This window comes from Taudactylus pleione, unplaced genomic scaffold (assembly GCF_031769625.1).
Source record: "Taudactylus pleione unplaced genomic scaffold, aTauple2 ptg000863l, whole genome shotgun sequence".
Lineage (NCBI taxonomy): Eukaryota > Metazoa > Chordata > Amphibia > Anura > Myobatrachidae > Taudactylus > Taudactylus pleione.
Genome location: NW_028285265.1, coordinates 403,942 through 424,731, shown reverse-complemented (window position 1 = coordinate 424,731; position 20,790 = coordinate 403,942). Strand labels below are relative to the sequence as shown.

The window sequence follows — 20,790 nt, the reverse complement described above, 5'->3', positions numbered from 1 at the left end:
CGGCTGGCGGTCCCGACTGCAGTCCCTTCTAGGGCGTTGCCCCAGCCTACCATCCCCCGTTCCCCGGGCGTGACGCGTCTAGTGCAGGCTCCTCCCGGGTCTCAGACTGTGGGTCCTTATGCGGGTTTGCCTGTATACGTGCAATCTCCCACGGTACCGCAGCAGTCGATGGTACCGTTTCAGGGGTATCCTCAAACGGTACCCCCTCCCTGTTCCGGCTTCATTGGGGGCACAGTTTACGGATACGGACGTGTCTTCGGATGACGGGGAGATCCATGAAGACTCTGATTCGGATGCTGGGGCCCAGGAGGTGGAGGCTAAGTCCTCCATTAATGTACCGGCATTGGTTAGGGCGGTGCGGGCCATCCTTCATATTGAGGAAGATGCGCCGGCTCCCAGGTCGAAGTACCCTAATTTTAAGAAGGCCATAGTAGCTTTGACGGTTTTTCCCCTGTCCGACCAGTTAACGGATCATATGGCAGGGGCCTGGCAGTTGCCCAGCAAGAGGTTCCAACCGCAGAAACGGTTGGCTTCAAACTATCCTTTTCCTGAGGCTCATTGCAGGAAGTGGGAAACTCAGACTGTGGTGGATTCCCACGTTACCCGCTTAATTAAAAGCGCTACGCTGCCTTTGCCGTCGATCTCGTCCCTGAAAGATCCCACGGACAGGAAAGTGGAGACTTGTTTGAAGTCTATCTACTCTCTCTCGGGGGCGGTGGCCCGTCCGTCCATGGCCATCTCTTGGGTGGCTAAGGCCATCGAGAGCTGGGCCAGCGCTTTGGAGGATACCTTTCCGGAAGATGCTCCGGAGATCCAGAGAGCGTTGATAGGACAAATGAGGGATGCGGCTTCCTACATTGGGGAAGCATCGTTAGATGCAAGCCTGCTGACCTCTCGGGTGTCGGCTGCAGCTGTGTCGGCGCGTCGGTCCTTGTGGCTGAGGTCTTGGGCAGCTGACGCAGACTCCAAAAAGGGACTGGAGGCCTTACCTTTTAATGGGGAGTTCCTTTTTGGTCCAGACTTGGACAAAATTGTGGATACTCTGGCTAAGTCTAAATCAGCCTTCCTCCCTTCGGCTTCTGCACCTACCAAGGTACGGAGCTCTGCCTTTTGGTCCTTTCGAGTTCAGGGCAAGGCCAAAGGTCAGTCCTTTCCGAGGCAGTCGGCGACCAAGGCCGCCTCTAAGCCCAAGAAACAGGCCTGGAGAGCCAGGCGCCCTTCTTCCAAGCAGGAAGATAAACCTTCTGCCTGATGGGACGGGCCTCCCTCTGGGGGACCCCAGAGTGGGAGGCCGACTTCTTCTATTTGCCCAGTGCTGGCACAATACCACCATGGATGCCTGGGTTCGAGAAGTGGTCTCCCCGGGGTACGCCCTGTCTTTTCGGCACAGACCGCCCCACCAGTTTTTCTGCACGAGTCCTTCTCAGGATACGACCAAGACTTTACAGATTCAGGCTATAGAGTCCTTGCTGAAAGCAGGGGTCATTGTTCCCGTTCCTCAATTACAACGAGGGACGGGGTACTATTCTTCTCTGTTTCTGGTTCAGAAACCCAATGGTTCTCATCGCCCTATCCTCAACTTGAAGTCTCTGAACAAATTCCTCAGAGTTCCCAAGTTCAGGATGGAAACGTTACGTTCCATCATTCTGGCGATGGAACCGGGGGATTACATGGTGTCCCTGGATATCCAGGACGCCTACCTCCATGTTCCGATAGCACCTTCGCACCAGCGGTATCTGAGGTTCGCTATCCTTCAACATCATTTTCAGTTCCGGGCGCTATCCTTTGGCCTCTCCACGGCACCGAGGGTGTTCACGAAGATTATGGCGGTCATGGCCGCACATCTTCGGAACCAGAATGTACGGCTGCTGCCGTATCTGGACGACCTCCTGTTGCTGGCGAGCTCCCCGGAGGTACTGCTTCAACATCTCCACCTGACGATCGCTTGCCTGCAAGCGCACGGGTGGCTGATAAATTGGAAAAAGTCCTCCCTGATTCCATCACAGCGGATGGTTCATCTGGGTGCCCTGCTAGATTCTCGTCAGCAATGGATTTTCCTGACTTCGGAGAAGGTCTCCTCCCTGCAGCTGTGGATACACAGTTGCCTGAGCAGTTGCCGCCTGTCGGTCCATTCGGCTATGAGAGTTCTGGGGTCCATGGAGTCGTCATTCGACATGGTGGAATTTGCCCAGTTCCATTCCTGGCCCCTGCAGGGGCTAATTCTATCGGAATGGAACGGGTTACCTCACCGGATCCGCTCTCAGATGCTGGTGTTGTCCCCGGAGGTTCGGCAGTCTTTGGCTTGGTTGCTTCAGACAGCGTCGTTGGGCGCCCCTTTTGGATCCCGGACTGGGTCCTGCTCACGACGGATGCCAGTCTCCGGGGTTGGGGGGCAGTGACCGGCTCATTATTACTTCAGTGTCATTGGTCCGCGGAAGAAGCACTTCTCCCCATCAACATCCTGGAACTGCGGGCTGTATACAGGGCCCTGCAGTCGTCCGGCCCCGCTCTTCACGGAAGGGCGGTTCAGGTGCAGTCCGACAACGCCACCACGGTGGCGTACATCAACCACCAAGGAGGAACTCGCAGTTGGGCAGCGATGTCGGAGGTGTCTCGCATTCTTGCTTGGGCGGAGTGTCACATTCCAGCGATCTCGGCAGTCTTCATTCCCGGAGTCCTCAATTGGGAGGCGGACTTCCTCAGCCGTCACGACGTGCATCCCGGGGAATGGTCGCTTCACCCAGAGGTGTTTCAGCTACTCGTGGACAGGTGGGGGCTGCCGGAGCTGGACTTGATGGCCTCCCGTCACAATCACAAGTTGCCCGTTTACGGGTCAAGGACAAGAGACGCAGGCGCCTGTCTGGTAGACGCACTGTTGTTGAAATGGACGTTTCACCTGGCGTATCTGTTTCCTCCGATATCCCTGCTTCCTCGGGTTCTGCGGAAATTCAAGCAGGACGGCGGCACGCTCGTGCTGGTAGCTCCGGCGTGGCCCAGACGTCCTTGGTACTCCGATCTGAGGTGCCTCTCCATCGACGCTCCATACCTTCTCCCTCAGCGTCGGGACCTGTTGTCTCAAGGGCCCTGCCTTTTCCCGGATCTGGGTCGGCTATCTTTGACGGCGTGGCTCTTGAGACAGCCGTCTTGTGGTCTAGGGGTTTCTCCAGTTCGGTCATTGGTACCATGCTTAGGGCACGCAAGCCTGCTTCCGCGCGGATTTACCACAGGGTGTGGCGCACTTATTTTCAGTGGTGTGAATCCAGAAACTGTGATCCGCAGGTGTTTCGGGTTTCCAGTATCTTGGAGTTTCTTCAATCGGGTTTGGACCTCGGCTTACGCCTGTCCTCTCTGAAGGTTCATGTGTCTGCTTTGTCCGTGTGGTTTCAGCGACGGATTGCTACACTACCAGATGTTCACACCTTTTTCCAGGGTGTTCTCAGGATCCAGCCTCCCTTCGTGCCTCCGGTGGCTCCTTGGGACTTGGCGGTGGTACTACGGGTCTTGCAGGGTCCTCTTTTTGAGCCGCTTGAGTCGGTGCAACTCAAGTGGCTGACGTTTAAGACCGTTTTTCTCCTGGCAATTGCTTCTGGCAGGAGGGTGTCAGAATTGGGGGCGCTTTCCTGTCGCCCTCCTTTTCTGATTTTTCACCAGGACAGAGCGGTGCTCCGCACTCGTCCTGAGTTTTTGCCCAAGGTTGTCTCAAAGTTCCACATTAATCAGGAACTTGTTGTGCCAGCTTTTCAGTCACCTGATCTTTCAGCTGGTGAGGCTTCCTTAGATGTGGTCCGGGCACTTAGAATCTATGTGGACCGGACTGCTTCGGTTAGGAATTCATTGTTTATCCTCTTCGGTTTTCACAAGAGGGGTTGGCCTGCCAACAAGCAAACGTTAGCCCGTTGGCTTCGTTCAGGTGTTTGTGAGGCTTATGCACAGGAGGATTTACCTGTGCCAGCCTCTGTTAAGGCTCATTCCACTCGTTCTGTGGGTCCCTCTTGGGCTGCTAGACGTGGCGCCTCCGCTGTTCAGCTGTGTAAGGCGGCCACTTGGTCTTCCATTCAAACGTTTTTGAGGTTCTATGCGTTTGACACCTTCGCCTCTCAGGATGCATCCTTCGGCGCCGTGTGCTCCTTTCAGCACAGGAGCGTCCCTGCCCTTAGTTGAACTGCTTTGGGACATCCCCAAGGTCAACCCTGTGGACCCCCTATGGACCCTGAAGTAGAAAACAAGAGATATGGTAAGAACTTACCTTTGTTATCTCTGTTTCTACGAAGTCCACAGGGCGCCCGCCCTGACGCACCTGGCTTCATATGGGCTGTGTGGCTGGACACCGGTTTTCCGTCTCATTTCTGTGAGTATGGTTTCTTGTGTGTTCCAGTCTTCCTTCTCTCTGTTTAGTCTCCTCCTCCGGCCTTGGCTGCTTACCAACTGAGGTGCCTGTGGCTCGAGGGTGGGGTATATAGGTGGACGGACCCAAGTGCATCCTGGGAGCAGCAAAGCTTTAACTGCGTGGTGCCCGTGGATCCAGATCCAGCTATACCCCAAGGTCAACCCTGTGGACCCTATGGACTTCGTAGAAACAGAGATAACAAAGGTAAGTTCTTACCATATCTCTTGTTTTCTCCTGCCCTCTCTGATGTCATTACAGGGATGGTGCTCTCTGCTGCTCCCTCTGGTTACATAGGGGATGGTGCTCTCTGCTGCCCTCTCTGGTGACATCACAGGGGATGGTGCTCTCTGCTGTCCCCCTCTGGTGACTTTATGCCATTACAGGGGAGGGTGCGCTCTGTTGCCCCATCTGGTGACACGGGATTGTGTGCTCAGCTGCCACTTATGGTGACATTATGCCATTACAGAGTATAGTGTGCTCTGCTGCCCCCTTTTGTGACATAAAGGATGTGCTCTTTGCTGCCCCTCTGGTGACATTGTGCCATCACAACGGATGGTGCTCTCTCCTGCCCCCACTGGTTACATTATGTCATTACAGTAGATGGTGAGCTTTTCTGCCCCTTTTGGTGACATAGGGGATGGTGCGTTCAGCTGCCCTCTCTGGTGACATTATGCCATTACAGGGGATGGTGTGCACTGCTGCCCTATCTGGTGACATAGGGAATGGTGCTCTCTGCTGCCCCCTCTGGTGACATTATGCTGTTGCAGGGGATCATGCGGTCCGCTCCCCCTCTGTGTAATGTTGATGATGTGTCTCTGCAGGCAGTAAAGGAACCATGGTGGATGAGATAGATGAGATCGAGGTGTACGGCAGTGAGATGCAGTCTGGCACTCAGCTCTCCACATACTCCTTTGAGGTGAGTAGAGGCTGAAACTGAAATGTCCTTTGATGATTCACATTCCATGAGAGAGGCTCAGAGCTGGGACACATCCGGTGAGTTACAGTGACTGCAGGAACCTCTCTCAGGCCTCTGCTGATGTCTCAGAATGACCTGCTCCTCACACACTGCATCACATATACCATGAGAGATACTCAGAGCCGGGACACATCCGGTGACTTACAGTGATCGCAGGAACCTCTCTCAGGCCTCTGCTGATGTGTCTCAGAATGACCTGCTCCTCACACACTACATCACATATTCCATGAGAGAGACTCAGGGCTGGGACACATCCTGTGACTTACAGTGATCACAGGAACCTCTCTCAGGACTCTGCTGATGTCTCAGAATGACCAGAATGACCTGCTCCTCACACACTACATCACAGAGAGACTCAGAGCTGGGACACATCCAGTGACTTACAGTGATTGCAGGAACCTCTCTCAGGCCTCTGCTGATGTCTCAGAATGACCTGCTCCTCACACACTACATCACATATACCATGAGAGAGACTCAGAGCTGGGACACATCCGGTGACTTACAGTGAGTGCAGGAACCTCTCTCAGGCCTCCTCTGATGTGTCTCAGAATGACCTGCACCTCACACACTACATCACATATACCATGAGAGAGACTCAGAGCTGGGATACATCCGGTGACTTACAGTGATTGCAGGAACCTCTCTCAGGCCTCTGCTGATGTATCTCAGAATGACCTGCACCTCACACACTACATCACATATACCATGAGAGAGACTCAGAGCTGGGACACATCCGGTGACTTACAGTGATTGCAGGAACCTCTCTCAGGCCTCTGCTGATGTCTCAGAATGACCTGCTCCTCACACAATACATCACATATACCATGAGAGAGACTCAGAGCTGGGACACATCCGGTGACTTACAGTGAGTGCAGGAACCTCTCTCAGGTCCCTGCTGATGTATCTCAGAATGACCTGCACCTCACACAATACGTCACATATTCCATGAGAGAGACTCAGAGCTGGGATACATCCGGTGACTTAGTGATTGCAGGAACCTCTCTCAGGCCTCTGCTGATGTCTCAGAATGACCTGCTCCTCACACACTACATCACATATTCCATGAGAGAGACTCAGAGCTGGGACACATCCGGTGAGTTACAGTGATTGCAGGAATCTCTCTCAGGCCTCTGCTGATGTCTCAGAATGACCTGCTCCTCACACACTACATCACATATACCATGAGAGAGACTCAGAGCTGGGACACATCCGGTGACTTACAGTGAGTGCAGGAACCTCTCTCAGGCCTCTGCTGATGTGTCTCAGAATGACCTGCACCTCACACAATACATCACATATACCGTGAGAGAGACTCAGAGCTGGGACACATCCGGTGAGTTACAGTGATTGCAGGAACCTCTCTCAGGCCTCTGCTGATGTGTCTCAGAATGACCTGCTCCTCACACACTACATCACATATACCGTGAGAGAGACTCAGAGCTGGGACACATCCGGTGAGTTACAGTGATCGCAGGAACCTCTCTCAGGCCTCTGCTGATGTATCTCAGAATGACCTGCACCTCACACAATACATCACATATTCCATTAGATAGACTCAGAGCTGGGACACATCCGGTGACTTACAGTGATCGCAGGAACCTCTCTCAGGCCTCTGCTGATGTGTCTCAGAGTGACCTGCTCCTCACACACTACATCACATATACAATGAGAGAGACTCAGAGCTGGGACACATCCGGTGACTTACAGTGATTGCAGGAACCTCTCTCAGGCCTCTGCTGATGTGTCTCAGAATGACCTGCACCTCACACAATACATCACATATTCCATGAGAGAGACTCAGAGCTGGGACACATCCGGTGACTTACAGTGATTGCAGGAACCTCTCTCAGGCCTCTGCTGATGTCTCAGAATGACCTGCACCTCACACACTACATCACATATACCATGAGAGAGACTCAGAGCTGGGACACATCCTGTGACTTACAGTGATCGCAGGAACCTCTCTCAGGCCTCTGCTGATGTATCTAAGAATGACCTGCTCCTCACACAATACATCACATATTCCATGAGAGAGACTCAGAGCTGGGACACATCCGGTGACTTACAGTGATTGCAGGAACCTCTCTCAGGCCTCTGCTGATGTCTCAGAATGACCTGCTCCTCACACACTACATCACATATACCATGAGAGAGACTCAGAGCTGGGATACATCCGGTGACTTACAGTGAGTGCAGGAACCTCTCTCAGGCCTCTGCTGATGTGTCTCAGAATGACCTGCACCTCACACACTAAATCACATATTCCATGAGAGAGACTCAGAGCTGGGACACATCCGGTGAGTTACAGTGATTGCAGGAACCTCTCTCAGGCCTCCTCTGATGTCTCAGAATGACCTGCACCTCACACAATACATCACGTATTCCATGAGAGAGACTCAGAGCTGGGACACATCCGGTGACTTACAGTGATTGCAGGAACCTCTCTCAGGCCTCCTCTGATGTCTCAGAATGACCTGCACCTCACACAATACATCACGTATTCCATGAGAGAGACTCAGAGCTGGGACACATCCGGTGACTTACAGTGAGTGCAGGAACCTCTCTCAGGCCTCTGCTGATGTGTCTCAGAATGACCTGCACCTCACACAATACATCACATATACCGTGAGAGAGACTCAGAGCTGGGACACATCCGGTGAGTTACAGTGATTGCAGGAACCTCTCTCAGGCCTCTGCTGATGTGTCTCAGAATGACCTGCTCCTCACACACTACATCACATATACCGTGAGAGAGACTCAGAGCTGGGACACATCCGGTGAGTTACAGTGATCGCAGGAACCTCTCTCAGGCCTCTGCTGATGTATCTCAGAATGACCTGCACCTCACACAATACATCACATATTCCATTAGATAGACTCAGAGCTGGGACACATCCGGTGACTTACAGTGATTGCAGGAACCTCTCTCAGGCCTCTGCTGATGTGTCTCAGAATGACCTGCACCTCACACAATACATCACATATTCCATGAGAGAGACTCAGAGCTGGGACACATCCGGTGACTTACAGTGATTGCAGGAACCTCTCTCAGGCCTCTGCTGATGTCTCAGAATGACCTGCACCTCACACACTACATCACATATACCATGAGAGAGACTCAGAGCTGGGACACATCCTGTGACTTACAGTGATCGCAGGAACCTCTCTCAGGCCTCTGCTGATGTATCTAAGAATGACCTGCTCCTCACACAATACATCACATATTCCATGAGAGAGACTCAGAGCTGGGACACATCCGGTGACTTACAGTGATTGCAGGAACCTCTCTCAGGCCTCTGCTGATGTCTCAGAATGACCTGCTCCTCACACACTACATCACATATACCATGAGAGAGACTCAGAGCTGGGATAAATCCGGTGACTTACAGTGAGTGCAGGAACCTCTCTCAGGCCTCTGCTGATGTGTCTCAGAATGACCTGCACCTCACACAATACATCACATTTCTACTTCAGGGTCCATAGGGGGTCCACAGGGTTGACCTTGGGGTATAGCTGGATCTGGATCCACGGGCACCACGCAGTTAAAGCTTTGCTGCTCCCAGGATGCACTTGGGTCCGTCCTCCTCTATACCCCGCCCCGGCCACAGGCACCTCAGTTTTAGTTGGTGCCCGGCCGGAGTCGGGTCACCCTGTCGCAGTGGGGCTGCAGGAGCAGCCCCTAAGCTTTATTTTAAAAGATAAATTTTTTATTTTTTTCTTCTTTTTTTACACTTTTAGAGCGGCAGCATCAGACTGTCCTTTAGGACGTCCACGCTGCCGCTCCTTCTCCCCGCTGGCGCCGCGACGCCAGTACAGCTCTGGGGATCGCGGCGGGACCCCAGAGCCTGTACTAGCCGGGCTCTGGGGACTCCCTTGACTGCTGCCGGACGCGACGGGGATCAGGTAAGCCGCGGGTCGCCGCGTGCCGCGGCCCGCGGATACTTCAATGCAGTCAGGAGCCTCCGGTCTCTGGGGACAGACCGGAGGCGCTAGCGGCGGCGGCGGGCTCCCCCTCAATTGAGGAATACCCCGCGTGTCCGCTAGACCACCAGGGTATCAGGCTGGTAGCGGGACCGGCAACCCGGGGGTTAATTGCTAGCCAGGGGAGGCAGCCTTCCCTGTCTAGCGGCTCCTCCCCTCAGCTCAGCGCGCCTTTCAACTAGGAGTCTGGCGTCGCTGAGCTGCTCTTATCTCTCGGCCACTCCTCCTCTGAGGTCTCCGGCGGCCATCTTTACTGGCACATCGCAGACTCCCAGGCGGTATCAAGTGGACCGGTCCCCCTGTGTACCTCTCCCCTGCTAAAGGACAGTGTACACAGCGCTATAGCCCTCCCAGACACTGAATCTGGGCGGTTGATTGTAGCGGAAGGTGCAGTGAGTACTAACTTTTCTGCATTGTATGTGACTATTGCTAGTGCTGCCTGTCTGTGACTTATTCTCCTTACTGTCAGCTTATAACTATCCCTTTCCTTCTCCTACGGCCCGGCAGGTGTGTGGGGGAAGGGCGTTTTTCTGAGACCCTCACATATATAAAACACGTATTTGTGGGGTCAGTCACATACTGTTGTGTGCTACACAGTACCATATCTGGGCTGTTGTTTCGCATACTGGTGAGTGCGCGGGTCCATCCACAGAAGAGGTTGGCGGCGAACTATCCTTTTCCTGAAGCTCATTGCAGGAAATGGGAAACTCCGCCGGCGGTGCATTCCCACGTTACCCGCTTGATCAAAAGCGCGACGTTGCCATTGCCGTCTATCTCCTCTTTGAAGGATCCCACGGACAGGAAGGTGGAGACTTGTTTAAAGTCCATTTATTCTCTTTCCGGGGCGGTGGCTCGCCCGTCCATGGCTATCTCCTGGGTGGCTAAAGCCATTGAGGCATGGGCCAATGCCTTGGAGGATACCTTTCCTGATGAGGCTCCGGATATCCAGAGAGCGTTAGTGGGACAGATGCGGGATGCAGCTTCCTATATTGGGGAAGCGTCTTTGGATGCCAGCCTGCTCACTTCTAGGGTGTCGGCTGCAGCGGTATCTGCTCGGCGCTCCCTGTGGCTGAGGTCCTGGAGGGCTGATGCAGATTCAAAAAAGGGTCTGGAGGCCTTGCCTTTTAATGGTGATTTACTATTTGGTCCGGATTTGGACAGAATAGTGGATACTTTGGCTAAGTCCAAGTCGGCTTTTCTCCCTTCGGCCTCTGCGCCGGCTAAAGTGAGGAGCTCTGCCTTTCGGTCCTTTCGGGTTCAGGGTAAGGCCAAGGGCCAGTCCTTCCCGAGACATTCGGCGACCAAGGCCGCACCCAAGCCCAAGAAGCAGGCATGGAGTGCTCGGCGCCCTTCTTCCAAGCAGGAGGATAAGCCTGCTGCCTGATGGGACGGGCCTCTCTCTGGGGGACCCCAGAGTGGGAGGCTGACTTCTCCAATTCGCCCAGTGTTGGCACAATACCACCACGGATGCCTGGGTTCGAGAAGTAGTCTCTCAGGGGTACGCCCTGTCTTTTCGGTTCAGGCCGCCCCACCAGTTTTTTTGTACGAGTCCTTCTCTGGACAAGACCAAAGCTGGTCAGATTCAGGTAGCTATAGAATCCTTGCTACAAGCAGGGGTCATTGTTCCCGTTCCGCAGTCTCAGCGCGGGACGGGGTACTATTCTACTCTGTTTCTGGTACAGAAACCCAATGGTTCTCATCGCCCTATCCTGAATTTGAAGTCTCTGAACAGATACCTCAGAGTTCCCAGGTTCAGGATGGAAACGTTACGTTCCATCATTCTGGCGATGGAACCCGGGGATTATATGGTCTCCCTCGATATCCAGGACGCCTATCTCCATGTGCCCATAGCACCGGCACATCAGCGGTATCTGAGGTTTGCTATCCTGAACCATCACTACCAATTTCGGGCGTTGCCTTTTGGCCTTTCCACGGCTCCGAGGGTGTTCACCAAGGTGATGGCGGTTATGGCTGCCCACCTTCGGGGTCAGGGTCTACGTCTGTTGCCGTACCTGGACGATCTTCTGCTGCTGGCGAGCTCCCCGGAGGTGCTTCTTCGACATCTCCACCTGACCATTGCTTGTCTTCAAGCACACGGGTGGTTGATAAACTGGAAGAAGTCCTCCCTGATTCCATCACAGCGGATGGTTCATTTGGGAGCCCTGCTGGATTCTCGTCAGCAGCGGATTTTCCTGACTCCAGAGAAGGTCTCCTCCCTGCAGCTGCGGATACACAGTTGCCTGAGCAGTTGCCGCCTGTCGGTCCATTCAGCTATGAGAGTTCTGGGGTCCATGGTGTCGACATTCGACATGGTGGAATTTGCCCAGTTCCATTCCCGGCCCCTGCAGGGGCTGATTCTATCGGAATGGAACGGGTTACCTCACCGGATCCGCTCTCAGATGCTGGTGTTGTCCGCGGAGGTTCGGCAGTCTTTGGCTTGGTGGCTTCAGACGGTGCATCTGGTCGAGGGGCGCCCCTTTTGGATCCCGGACTGGGTCCTGCTCACGACGGATGCCAGTCTTCGGGGTTGGGGGGCAGTGACCGGCTCATTATCGCTTCAGGGTCGTTGGTCCGCGGAAGAAGCACTTCTCCCCATCAACATCCTGGAACTGCGGGCTGTGTACAGGGCCCTGCAGTCGTCCGGCCCCGCTCTTCACGGAAGGGCGGTTCAGGTGCAGTCCGACAACGCCACCACGGTGGCGTACATCAACCACCAAGGGGGAACTCGCAGTCGGGCAGCAATGTCGGAGGTGTCTCGCATTCTTGCTTGGGCGGAGTGTCACGTTCCAGCGATCTCGGCAGTCTTCATTCCCGGAGTCCTCAATTGGGAGGCGGACTTCCTCAGCCGTCACGATGTGCATCCCGGGGAATGGTCGCTTCACCCAGAGGTGTTTCAGCTACTCGTGGACAGGTGGGGGCTGCCGGAGCTGGACTTGATGGCCTCCCGTCACAATCACAAGTTGCCCGTTTACGGGTCAAGGACAAGAGACGCAGGCGCCTGTCTGGTAGACGCTCTGTCGGTGAAATGGACGTTTCACCTGGCGTATCTGTTTCCTCCGATATCCTTACTTCCTCGGGTTCTGCGGAAATTCAAGCAGGACGGCGGCACGCTCGTGCTGGTGGCTCCGGCGTGGCCCAGACGTCCTTGGTACTCCGATCTGAGGTGCCTCTCCATCGATGCTCCGTACCTTCTTCCTCAGCGTCGGGACCTGTTGTCTCAGGGGCCCTGCCTTTACCCGGATCTGGGTCGGCTGTCTTTGACGGCGTGGCTCTTGAGACAGCCGTCTTGAGGTCTAGGGGTTTCTCCAGTTCAGTGATTGGTACCATGCTTAGGGCACGCAAGCCTGCCTCCGCGCGGATTTACCACAGGGTGTGGCGCACTTATTTTCAGTGGTGTGAATCCAGAAACTATGATCCGCAGGTGTTCCGGGTTTCCAGAATCTTGGAATTTCTTCAATCGGGTTTGGACCTCGGCTTACGCCTGGCCTCTCTGAAGGTTCATGTGTCTGCTTTGTCCGTGTGGTTTCAGCGACGGATTGCTACACTGCCAGATGTTTACACCTTTTTCCAAGGTGTTCTCAGGATCCAGCCTCCCTTCGTGCCTCCGGTGGCTCCGTGGGACTTGACGGTGGTACTGAGGGTCTTGCAGGGTCCTCCTTTTGAGCCGCTTGAGTCGGTGGAGCTCAAGTGGCTGACGTTTAAAACCATTTTTCTCCTGGCAATTGCTTCGGCCAGGAGGGTTTCAGAATTGGGGGCGCTTTCCTGTCGCCCTCCTTTTCTGATTTTTCACCAGGACAGGGCAGTGCTCCGCACGCGTCCTGAGTTTTTGCCCAAAGTGGTTTCAAAGTTCCACATTAATCAGGAACTTGTTGTGCCAGCTTTTCAGTCACCTGATCTTTCGGCTGGTGAGGCTTCCTTGGATGTGGTCCGGGCACTTAGAATCTATGTGGACCGGACTGCTTCGGTTAGGAAGTCGGATTCTTTGTTTGTCCTCTTTGGTTTTCACAAGAGGGGTTGGCCTGCCAACAAGCAAACGATAGCCCGTTGGCTTCGTTCAGTTATTTGTGAGGCTTATGCGCAGGAGGGTTTACCTGTGCCAGCCTCTGTTAAGGCTCATTCCACTCGTTCTGTGGGTCCCTCTTGGGCTGCTAGACGTGGCGCCTCCGCTGTTCAGCTGTGTAAGGCGGCTACTTGGTCTTCAATTCAGACGTTTTTGAGGTTTTATGCGTTTGACACCTTCGCCTCTCAGGATGCATCCTTTGGGCGCCGGGTACTCCTTTCAGCACAGGAGCGTCCCCGCCCTTAGTTGAACTGCTTTGGGACATCCCCAAGGTCAACCCTGTGGACCCCCTATGGACCCTGAAGTAGAAAACAAGAGATATGGTAAGAACTTACCTTTGTTATCTCTGTTTCTACGAAGTCCATAGGGTCCACAGGGCGCCCGCCCTGACGCACCTGGCTTCAAATGGGCTGTGTGGCTGGTCACCGGTTTTCCGTCTCCCATTTCTGTGAGTATGGTTTCTTGTGTGTTCCAGTCTTCCTTCTCTCTGTTTAGTCTCCTCCTCCGGCCTTAGCTGCTTACCAACTGAGGTGCCTGTGGCCGGGGCGGGGTATAGAGGAGGACGGACCCAAGTGCATCCTGGGAGCAGCAAAGCTTTAACTGCGTGGTGCCCGTGGATCCAGATCCAGCTATACCCCAAGGTCAACCCTGTGGACCCTATGGACTTCGTAGAAACAGAGATAACAAAGGTAAGTTCTTACCATATCTCTTGTTATTCCATGAGAGAGACTCAGAGCTGGGACACATCCGGTGACTTACAGTGATTGCAGGAACCTCTCTCAGGCCTCTGCTGATGTCTCAGAATGACCTGCACCTCACACACTACATCACATATACCATGAGAGAGACTCAGAGCTGGGACACATCCTGTGACTTACAGTGATCGCAGGAACCTCTCTCAGGCCTCTGCTGATGTATCTAAGAATGACCTGCTCCTCACACAATACATCACATATTCCATGAGAGAGACTCAGAGCTGGGACACATCCGGTGACTTACAGTGATTGCAGGAACCTCTCTCAGGCCTCTGCTGATGTCTCAGAATGACCTGCTCCTCACACACTACATCACATATACCATGAGAGAGACTCAGAGCTGGGATACATCCGGTGACTTACAGTGAGTGCAGGAACCTCTCTCAGGCCTCTGCTGATGTGTCTCAGAATGACCTGCACCTCACACAATACATCACATATTCCATGAGAGAGACTCAGAGCTGGGACACATCCGGTGACTTACAGTGATTGCAGGAATCTCTCTCAGGCCTCTGCTGATGTGTCTCAGAATGACCTGCACCTCACACAATACATCACATATTCCATGAGAGAGACTCAGAGCTGGGACACATCCTGTGACTTACAGTGATTGCAGGAACCTCTCTCAGGCCTCCTCTGATGTCTCAGAATGACCTGCACCTCACACAATACATCACGTATTCCATGAGAGAGACTCAGAGCTGGGATACATCCGGTGACTTACAGTGATTGCAGGAACCTCTCTCAGGCCTCTGCTGATGTATCTCAGAATGACCTGCACCTCACACAATACATCACATATTCTTTTAAGAACTTCATTAAACCATTTAAAACAAGATTCAGCGCAGTCAGCTGTTTTGGAACATGCAGTGACTTTGGAGTACCCCTAGGGTGCAGGGCACAGGATGAAACCAGAATGCTTAGTAATGGGAGATTGTTTCATGCTTCACAGGTGTGGGAATAGGCAGATGGAGGGAGCTTCCTTCCCAGCTCCTGGGCTACTGTAACTCATGTGCTGCAGCAGGATTCCCCTTCACTGACAATTTAGGCTCCTTAGGAGTCGTTGAAAGGAAATCGGTGATGGCTCATCCCCGAGCGAGGTAGATCACAAAGATGAGACCGTAGAGATTAGGAAAGCCGTGTGGTGTGCAGCGAGTGCCAGCCCGGATCTGTCACCACTTTATCATAGAACCAGAGTAAATGCCCTCTCGCTTTTCAGAAATGGCTCCGGTCTCTACATTTGTCCTCCCCCAGAGCAGTTTATGATGACTGGTAACCCGGGTACACACAGGGCTGTAACGCTGGCTGGGTGAGGCTTGTAGATATGCACAACTATTAAATTACAATGAATAATATAGCTGCCAAGTCCGTTATCCCGGTATGATGGCGTTCCTACTCTCCTCCAATGGTTAGAGACTGCTTCAGCGGAAGGTAACTACGCAGCTTTTAGAGATACATGGTTCTGATGGGTGGACTCAAACCTTTAAGGATATTATTACATCTCATCCCTCCTAAACCTCTTGATGGTATGCGGCCCCTGGTTTAGACACTGATTGGGTTTTCTTAATTTGGCCGGCCTTTAGAATGGAGTTAGTGGAGCTCGTTCCTCTTTAGTTTGATTTTGTAGGACCCAGGCTGATCTTCCCCCATCTCCCACCATTTTTTCCTATTTTTCCTTTCTTCCCGTATCTCACCAAGTTTGTTGCCTCCTTCATGTTACTAGTAATATAAGGCTTTTCTTATTTTTATGGATATTGTTCTGCTCTGATTTATTTCGAGACTGTTTTGTATGTTTTTGCTATTTCTATAGTATGTTGTCTCCTCCACCTTATTTGTATGTAGACTGTGATTCACATGTCTGAAAATCTTTTTTGTCTTGTTTATTTAATGCAAATCAAATCAATAAAATCCAATTTGCACTAAGTGAGAATCAATAGAAAGAACCATTCAGCTATGACGCCCGGCTTGTATGAGACTGGTTACTCCTGGCACACACTGGCTGCTGATTTACAGTGTAAGAAACATGCTGTGTTTTATTTCAGGTGTGCGACAGTATTCTAAACATTGGACCCTGTGCTATGGCGTCCATGGGAGAACCCGCCTTTCTGTCTGAGGAGGTAAGTCGCTGTCCCCGATACCAGCGCCAGCATTTCAGGGCTTTCTCCAAATGATTTGTGTAGTGGATGTGGCACAGGGAGGTCCTGCTTGGCTGATAAGTCTTGTACAGATCACATGTTCCTGGGGCAGATGAGTCTTGTACAGATCATGTGCTCCTGGGGCAGATGAGTCTTGTACAGATCACGTGTTCCTGGGGCAGATAAGTCTTGTACAGATGGGCGTACTCCTGGGGCAGATAAGTCTTGTACAGATGGGCGTACTCCTGGGGCAGATAAGTCTTGTACAGATGGGCATGCTCCTGGGGCAGATGAGTCTTGTACAGATCACGTGCTCCTGGGGCAGATGAGTCTTGTACAGATCACATGTTCCTGGGGCAGATAAGTCTTGTACAGATCACATGCTCCTGGGGCAGATAAGTCTTGTACAGATCACGTGCTCCTGGGGCAGATAAGTCTTGTACAGATCATGTGCTCCTGGGGAAGATGAGTCTTGTACAGATCACGTGCTCCTGGGGCAGATGAGTCTTGTACAGATGGGCATGCTCCTGGGGCAGATGAGTCTTGTACAGATGGGCATGCTCCTGGGGCAGATGAGTCTTGTACAGATCACGTGCTCCTGGGGCAGATGAGTCTTGTACAGATCACGTGCTCCTGGGGCAGATGAGTCTTGTACAGATCACGTGCTCCTGGAGCAGATGAGTCTTGTACAGATCACATGTTCCTGGGGCAGATAAGTCTTGTACAGATCACGTGCTCCTGGGGCAGATAAGTCTTGTACAGATCATGTGCTCCTGGGGAAGACGAGTCTTGTACAGATCACGTGCTCCTGGGGCAGATAAGTCTTGTACAGATCACGTGCTCCTGGGGCAGATAAGTCTTGTACAGATGGGCGTACTCCTGGGGCAGATAAGTCATGTACAGATGGGCGTACTCCTGGGGCAGATAAGTCTTGTACAGATGGGCATGCTCCTGGGGCAGATGAGTCTTGTACAGATCACGTGCTCCTGGAGCAGATGAGTCTTGTACAGATCACATGTTCCTGGGGCAGATGAGTCTTGTACAGATCACATGTTCCTGGGGCAGATAAGTCTTGTACAGATCACGTGCTCCTGGGGCAGATAAGTCTTGTACAGATGGCGTGTTCCTGGGGAAGATAAGACTTGTACAGATGGGCGTGCTCCTGGGGCAGATGAGTCTTGTACAGATCACGTGTTCCTGGGGCAGATGAGTCTTGTACAGATCACGTGTTCCTGGGGCAGATAAGTCTTGAACAGAAGGGCGTGCTCCTGGGGCAGATAAGTCTTGAACAGAAGGGCGTGCTCCTGGGGCAGATAAGTCTTGAACAGAAGGGCGTGCTCCTGGGGCAGATAAGTCTTGTACAGATCACGTGCTCCTGGGGCAGATAAGTCTTGTACAGCTCACGTGCTCTTGGGGCAGATAAGTCTTCATTTTTATAATGACACAAATCAATGATTGTTTAATTAATAAGAATGAATAGGTATTGCAGGTAATAGGCAAAATATTTGCCATGCACTCAGCAGGCCCCTGACCTTTTAGTATTTGTGAAGCTCTGTTTACCTAATAGATACTTTAGAGGATGCAGCAATGGTCTATTAGGAAGGGCTGCTAATTTGTGATTTCCGGTGTAATGTAAAGCTAGATCCAGCTAATATATGGTTAAATGTGCTTTTTTTCACTTTAACAGTAGATAAGTCTTCCAGTTATTGGACTGTTTCACGTCTTGTACAGATTGCAGTGTTTCTCGGTAGACAAGTTTTCCAGAGATTGGAGTGTTCCCAGGTAGATAAGTCTTGTAGAGATTGGAGTGTTCACGGGTAGATTATTATTGTAGAGATTGGAGTGTTCATGGGTAGAATATTATTGTAGAGATTGGAGTGTTCACGGGTAGGTTAGCCTTGTAGAGATTGGAGTGTTTCCGGGTAGATAAGTCTTGTAGAGATTGTAGCGTTCCTGGGTAGACTAGTATTGTAGAGAGATTGGAGTGTTCATGGGTAGATTAGTCTTGTAGAGATTGGAGTGTTCATGGGTAGATTAGTCTTGTAGAGATTGGAGTGTTCATGGGTAGATTAGTCTTGTAGAGATTGGAGTGTTTCTGGGTAGATAAGACTGGTTCAGATTGGAGTGTTCCCATGTAGATAAGTCTTGTAGAGATTGGAGTGTTCCCAGGTAGATTAGTCTTGTAGAGATTGGAGTGTTCCCAGGTAGATTAGTCTTGTAGAGATTGGAGTGTTCCCAGGTAGATTAGTCTTGTAGAGATTGGAGTGTTCCCAGGTAGATTAGTCTTGTAGAGATTGGAGTGTTCCCAGGTAGATTAGTCTTGTAGAGATTGGAGTGTTCCCAGGTAGATTAGTCTTGTAGAGATTGGAGTGTTCCCAGGTAGATTAGTCTTGTAGAGATTGGAGTGTTTCTGGGTAGATGAGACTGGTTCAGATTGGAGTGTTCCCATGTAGATTAGTATTGTAGAGATTGGAGTGTTCCCAGGTAAATAAGTCTTGTAGAGATTGGAGTGTTCCCAGGAAAATAAGTCTTGTAGAGATTGGAGTGTTTCCGGGTAGATTAGTCTTGTAGAGATTGGAGTGTTCCCAGGTAAATAAGTCTTGTAGAGATTGGAGTGTTCCCAGGTAAATAAGTCTTGTAGAGATTGGAGTGTTCCCATGTAGATTAGTCTTGTAGAGATTGGAGTGTTCATGGGTAGATTAGTCTTGTAGAGATTGGAGTGTTCATGGGTAGATTAGTCTTGTAGAGATTGGAGTGTTCAGGGGTAGATTAGTCTTGTAGAGATTGTAGTGTTCCCGGGTAGATAAGTCTTGTAGAGATTGGAGTGTTCCCAGGTAGATAAGTCTTGCAGAGATTGGAGTGTTCACGGGTAGATAACACTTGTTTCTTCTTCAGGTCCATAGTGCTCCACAGGGAGACAATGGGGTGTAGGTGGTATTTGGAGGATCGGACACCAACAGCAAAACTTTTTCTACCCCAGGATGCTCCAGTCCTTCCCCCTATACCCTGCCCACAGGCTGTAAGTTTCGTTGGTGTCTGGCAGGAGCTGGATCACGGTTATACAGTGGGGCTATTATTATACTGGAGGAAGCAGAGACCATTATCAGGACAGTCCCAGAACACTGTATAGCTCCTGTTAGGAGAGTAAGGGACAGTAAGGTCACAGCACTGTGCGAGTAATAGGATGATTATTATACTGGATGAAGCAGAGACCATTATCAGGACAGTCCCAGAACACTGTATAGCTCCTGTTAGGAGAGTAAGGGACAGTATGGTCACAGCACTGTGCGAGTAATAGGATGATTATTATACTGGGTGAAGCAGAGACCATTATCAGGACAGTCCCAGAACACGGTATAGCTCCTGTTAGGAGAGTAAGGGACAGTATGGTCACAGCCGCTAATAATATTAGAATGTTTTTTTAATAGGACGTTTTTGTGACTTCCTGAAAATAATCCAGATAACAGTTAAGAGAGTGACCTAATTTAGCTGATAGTGTTTGTAGGGAGATTTGATCAGTGGGTCCTGTGATAAGCGGTGTCTAGCGGCATACTCTGTGCCTTTGCGTGTTGGATATTGTACGATGTTATGTACAGTGTGTTATTACCAGGACATAGGGAAGGTCCATAGCATAGATAAAACAGCAGTCTCCATGAGCTGCTACCTCTCCCTGACCTCATAGGAGCAGACGCTTCTCATTCTGCAAATAACAGTCCTGACGTCTCAGTTTCAGAACAGCTTGGAACCAGACCTTGAGATCGTCTTGTCTTCTGGATATGGAAAAAATGGGGCTCTGTCTGTACTTCAGGTGAGTTGCAATTCCAGTTTCTCAGGTAGATGTTTGGGTTGTGTGTCAGTGTCTCAGGTAGGTGGGACTGAGGGGTTGGACTGTGCCAATGTGTTAGGTAGGTGGGACTGAAGGGATGGGCAGTGTGTCAGGTAGGTGGGACTCAGGAGCTGGGCTGTGTCAGGAAGGTGGGACTGAGGAGTTGGGCAGTATATCACGGAGGTGGAAATGAGGGGTTGGGCAGTGTGTCAGGGAGGTGGGAATGAGGAGTTGGGCGGTGTATCAGGGAGGTGGGGCTGAGGGGTTGGGCAGTGTGACAGGGAGGAGGGACTGAGGGGTTGGGCAGTATATCAGGGAGGTGGGGCTGAGGGGTTGGGCAGTGTGTCAGGGAGGTGGGGCTGAGGGGTTGGGCGGTGTATCAGGGAGGTGGGGCTGAGGGGTTGGGCAGTATGTCAGGGAGGAGGGGTTGGGCAGTGTGTCAGGGAGGTGGGGCTGAGGGGTTGGGCGGTGTATCAGGGAGGTGGGGCTGAGGGGTTGGGCGGTGTATCAGGGAGGTGGGGCTGAGGGGTTGGGCAGTATATCAGGGAGGTGGGGCTGAGGGGTTGGGCAGTGTGTCAGGGAGGTGGGGCTGAGGGGTTGGGCAGTGTGTCAGAGAGGTGGGGCTGAGGGGTTGGGCAGTGTGTCAGGGAGGTGGGGCTGAGGGGTTGGG

At 52.1% G+C, this 20,790-nt stretch overlaps 1 protein-coding gene across 1 annotated transcript in view; it reads left to right on the top strand.

The window, feature by feature from the left end:
- Positions 1–20,790, top strand: part of CPSF1 (cleavage and polyadenylation specific factor 1) — a 264,399-nt gene that overhangs the window by 87,997 nt on the left and 155,612 nt on the right. The window contains exons 14-16 of the mRNA XM_088458900.1: positions 5,209–5,303; positions 16,202–16,276; positions 20,022–20,102. Of these exons, the coding sequence (XP_088315026.1) occupies positions 5,209–5,303; positions 16,202–16,276; positions 20,022–20,102 (251 nt within the window). The remainder of the gene's footprint in view (positions 1–5,208; positions 5,304–16,201; positions 16,277–20,021; positions 20,103–20,790) is intronic.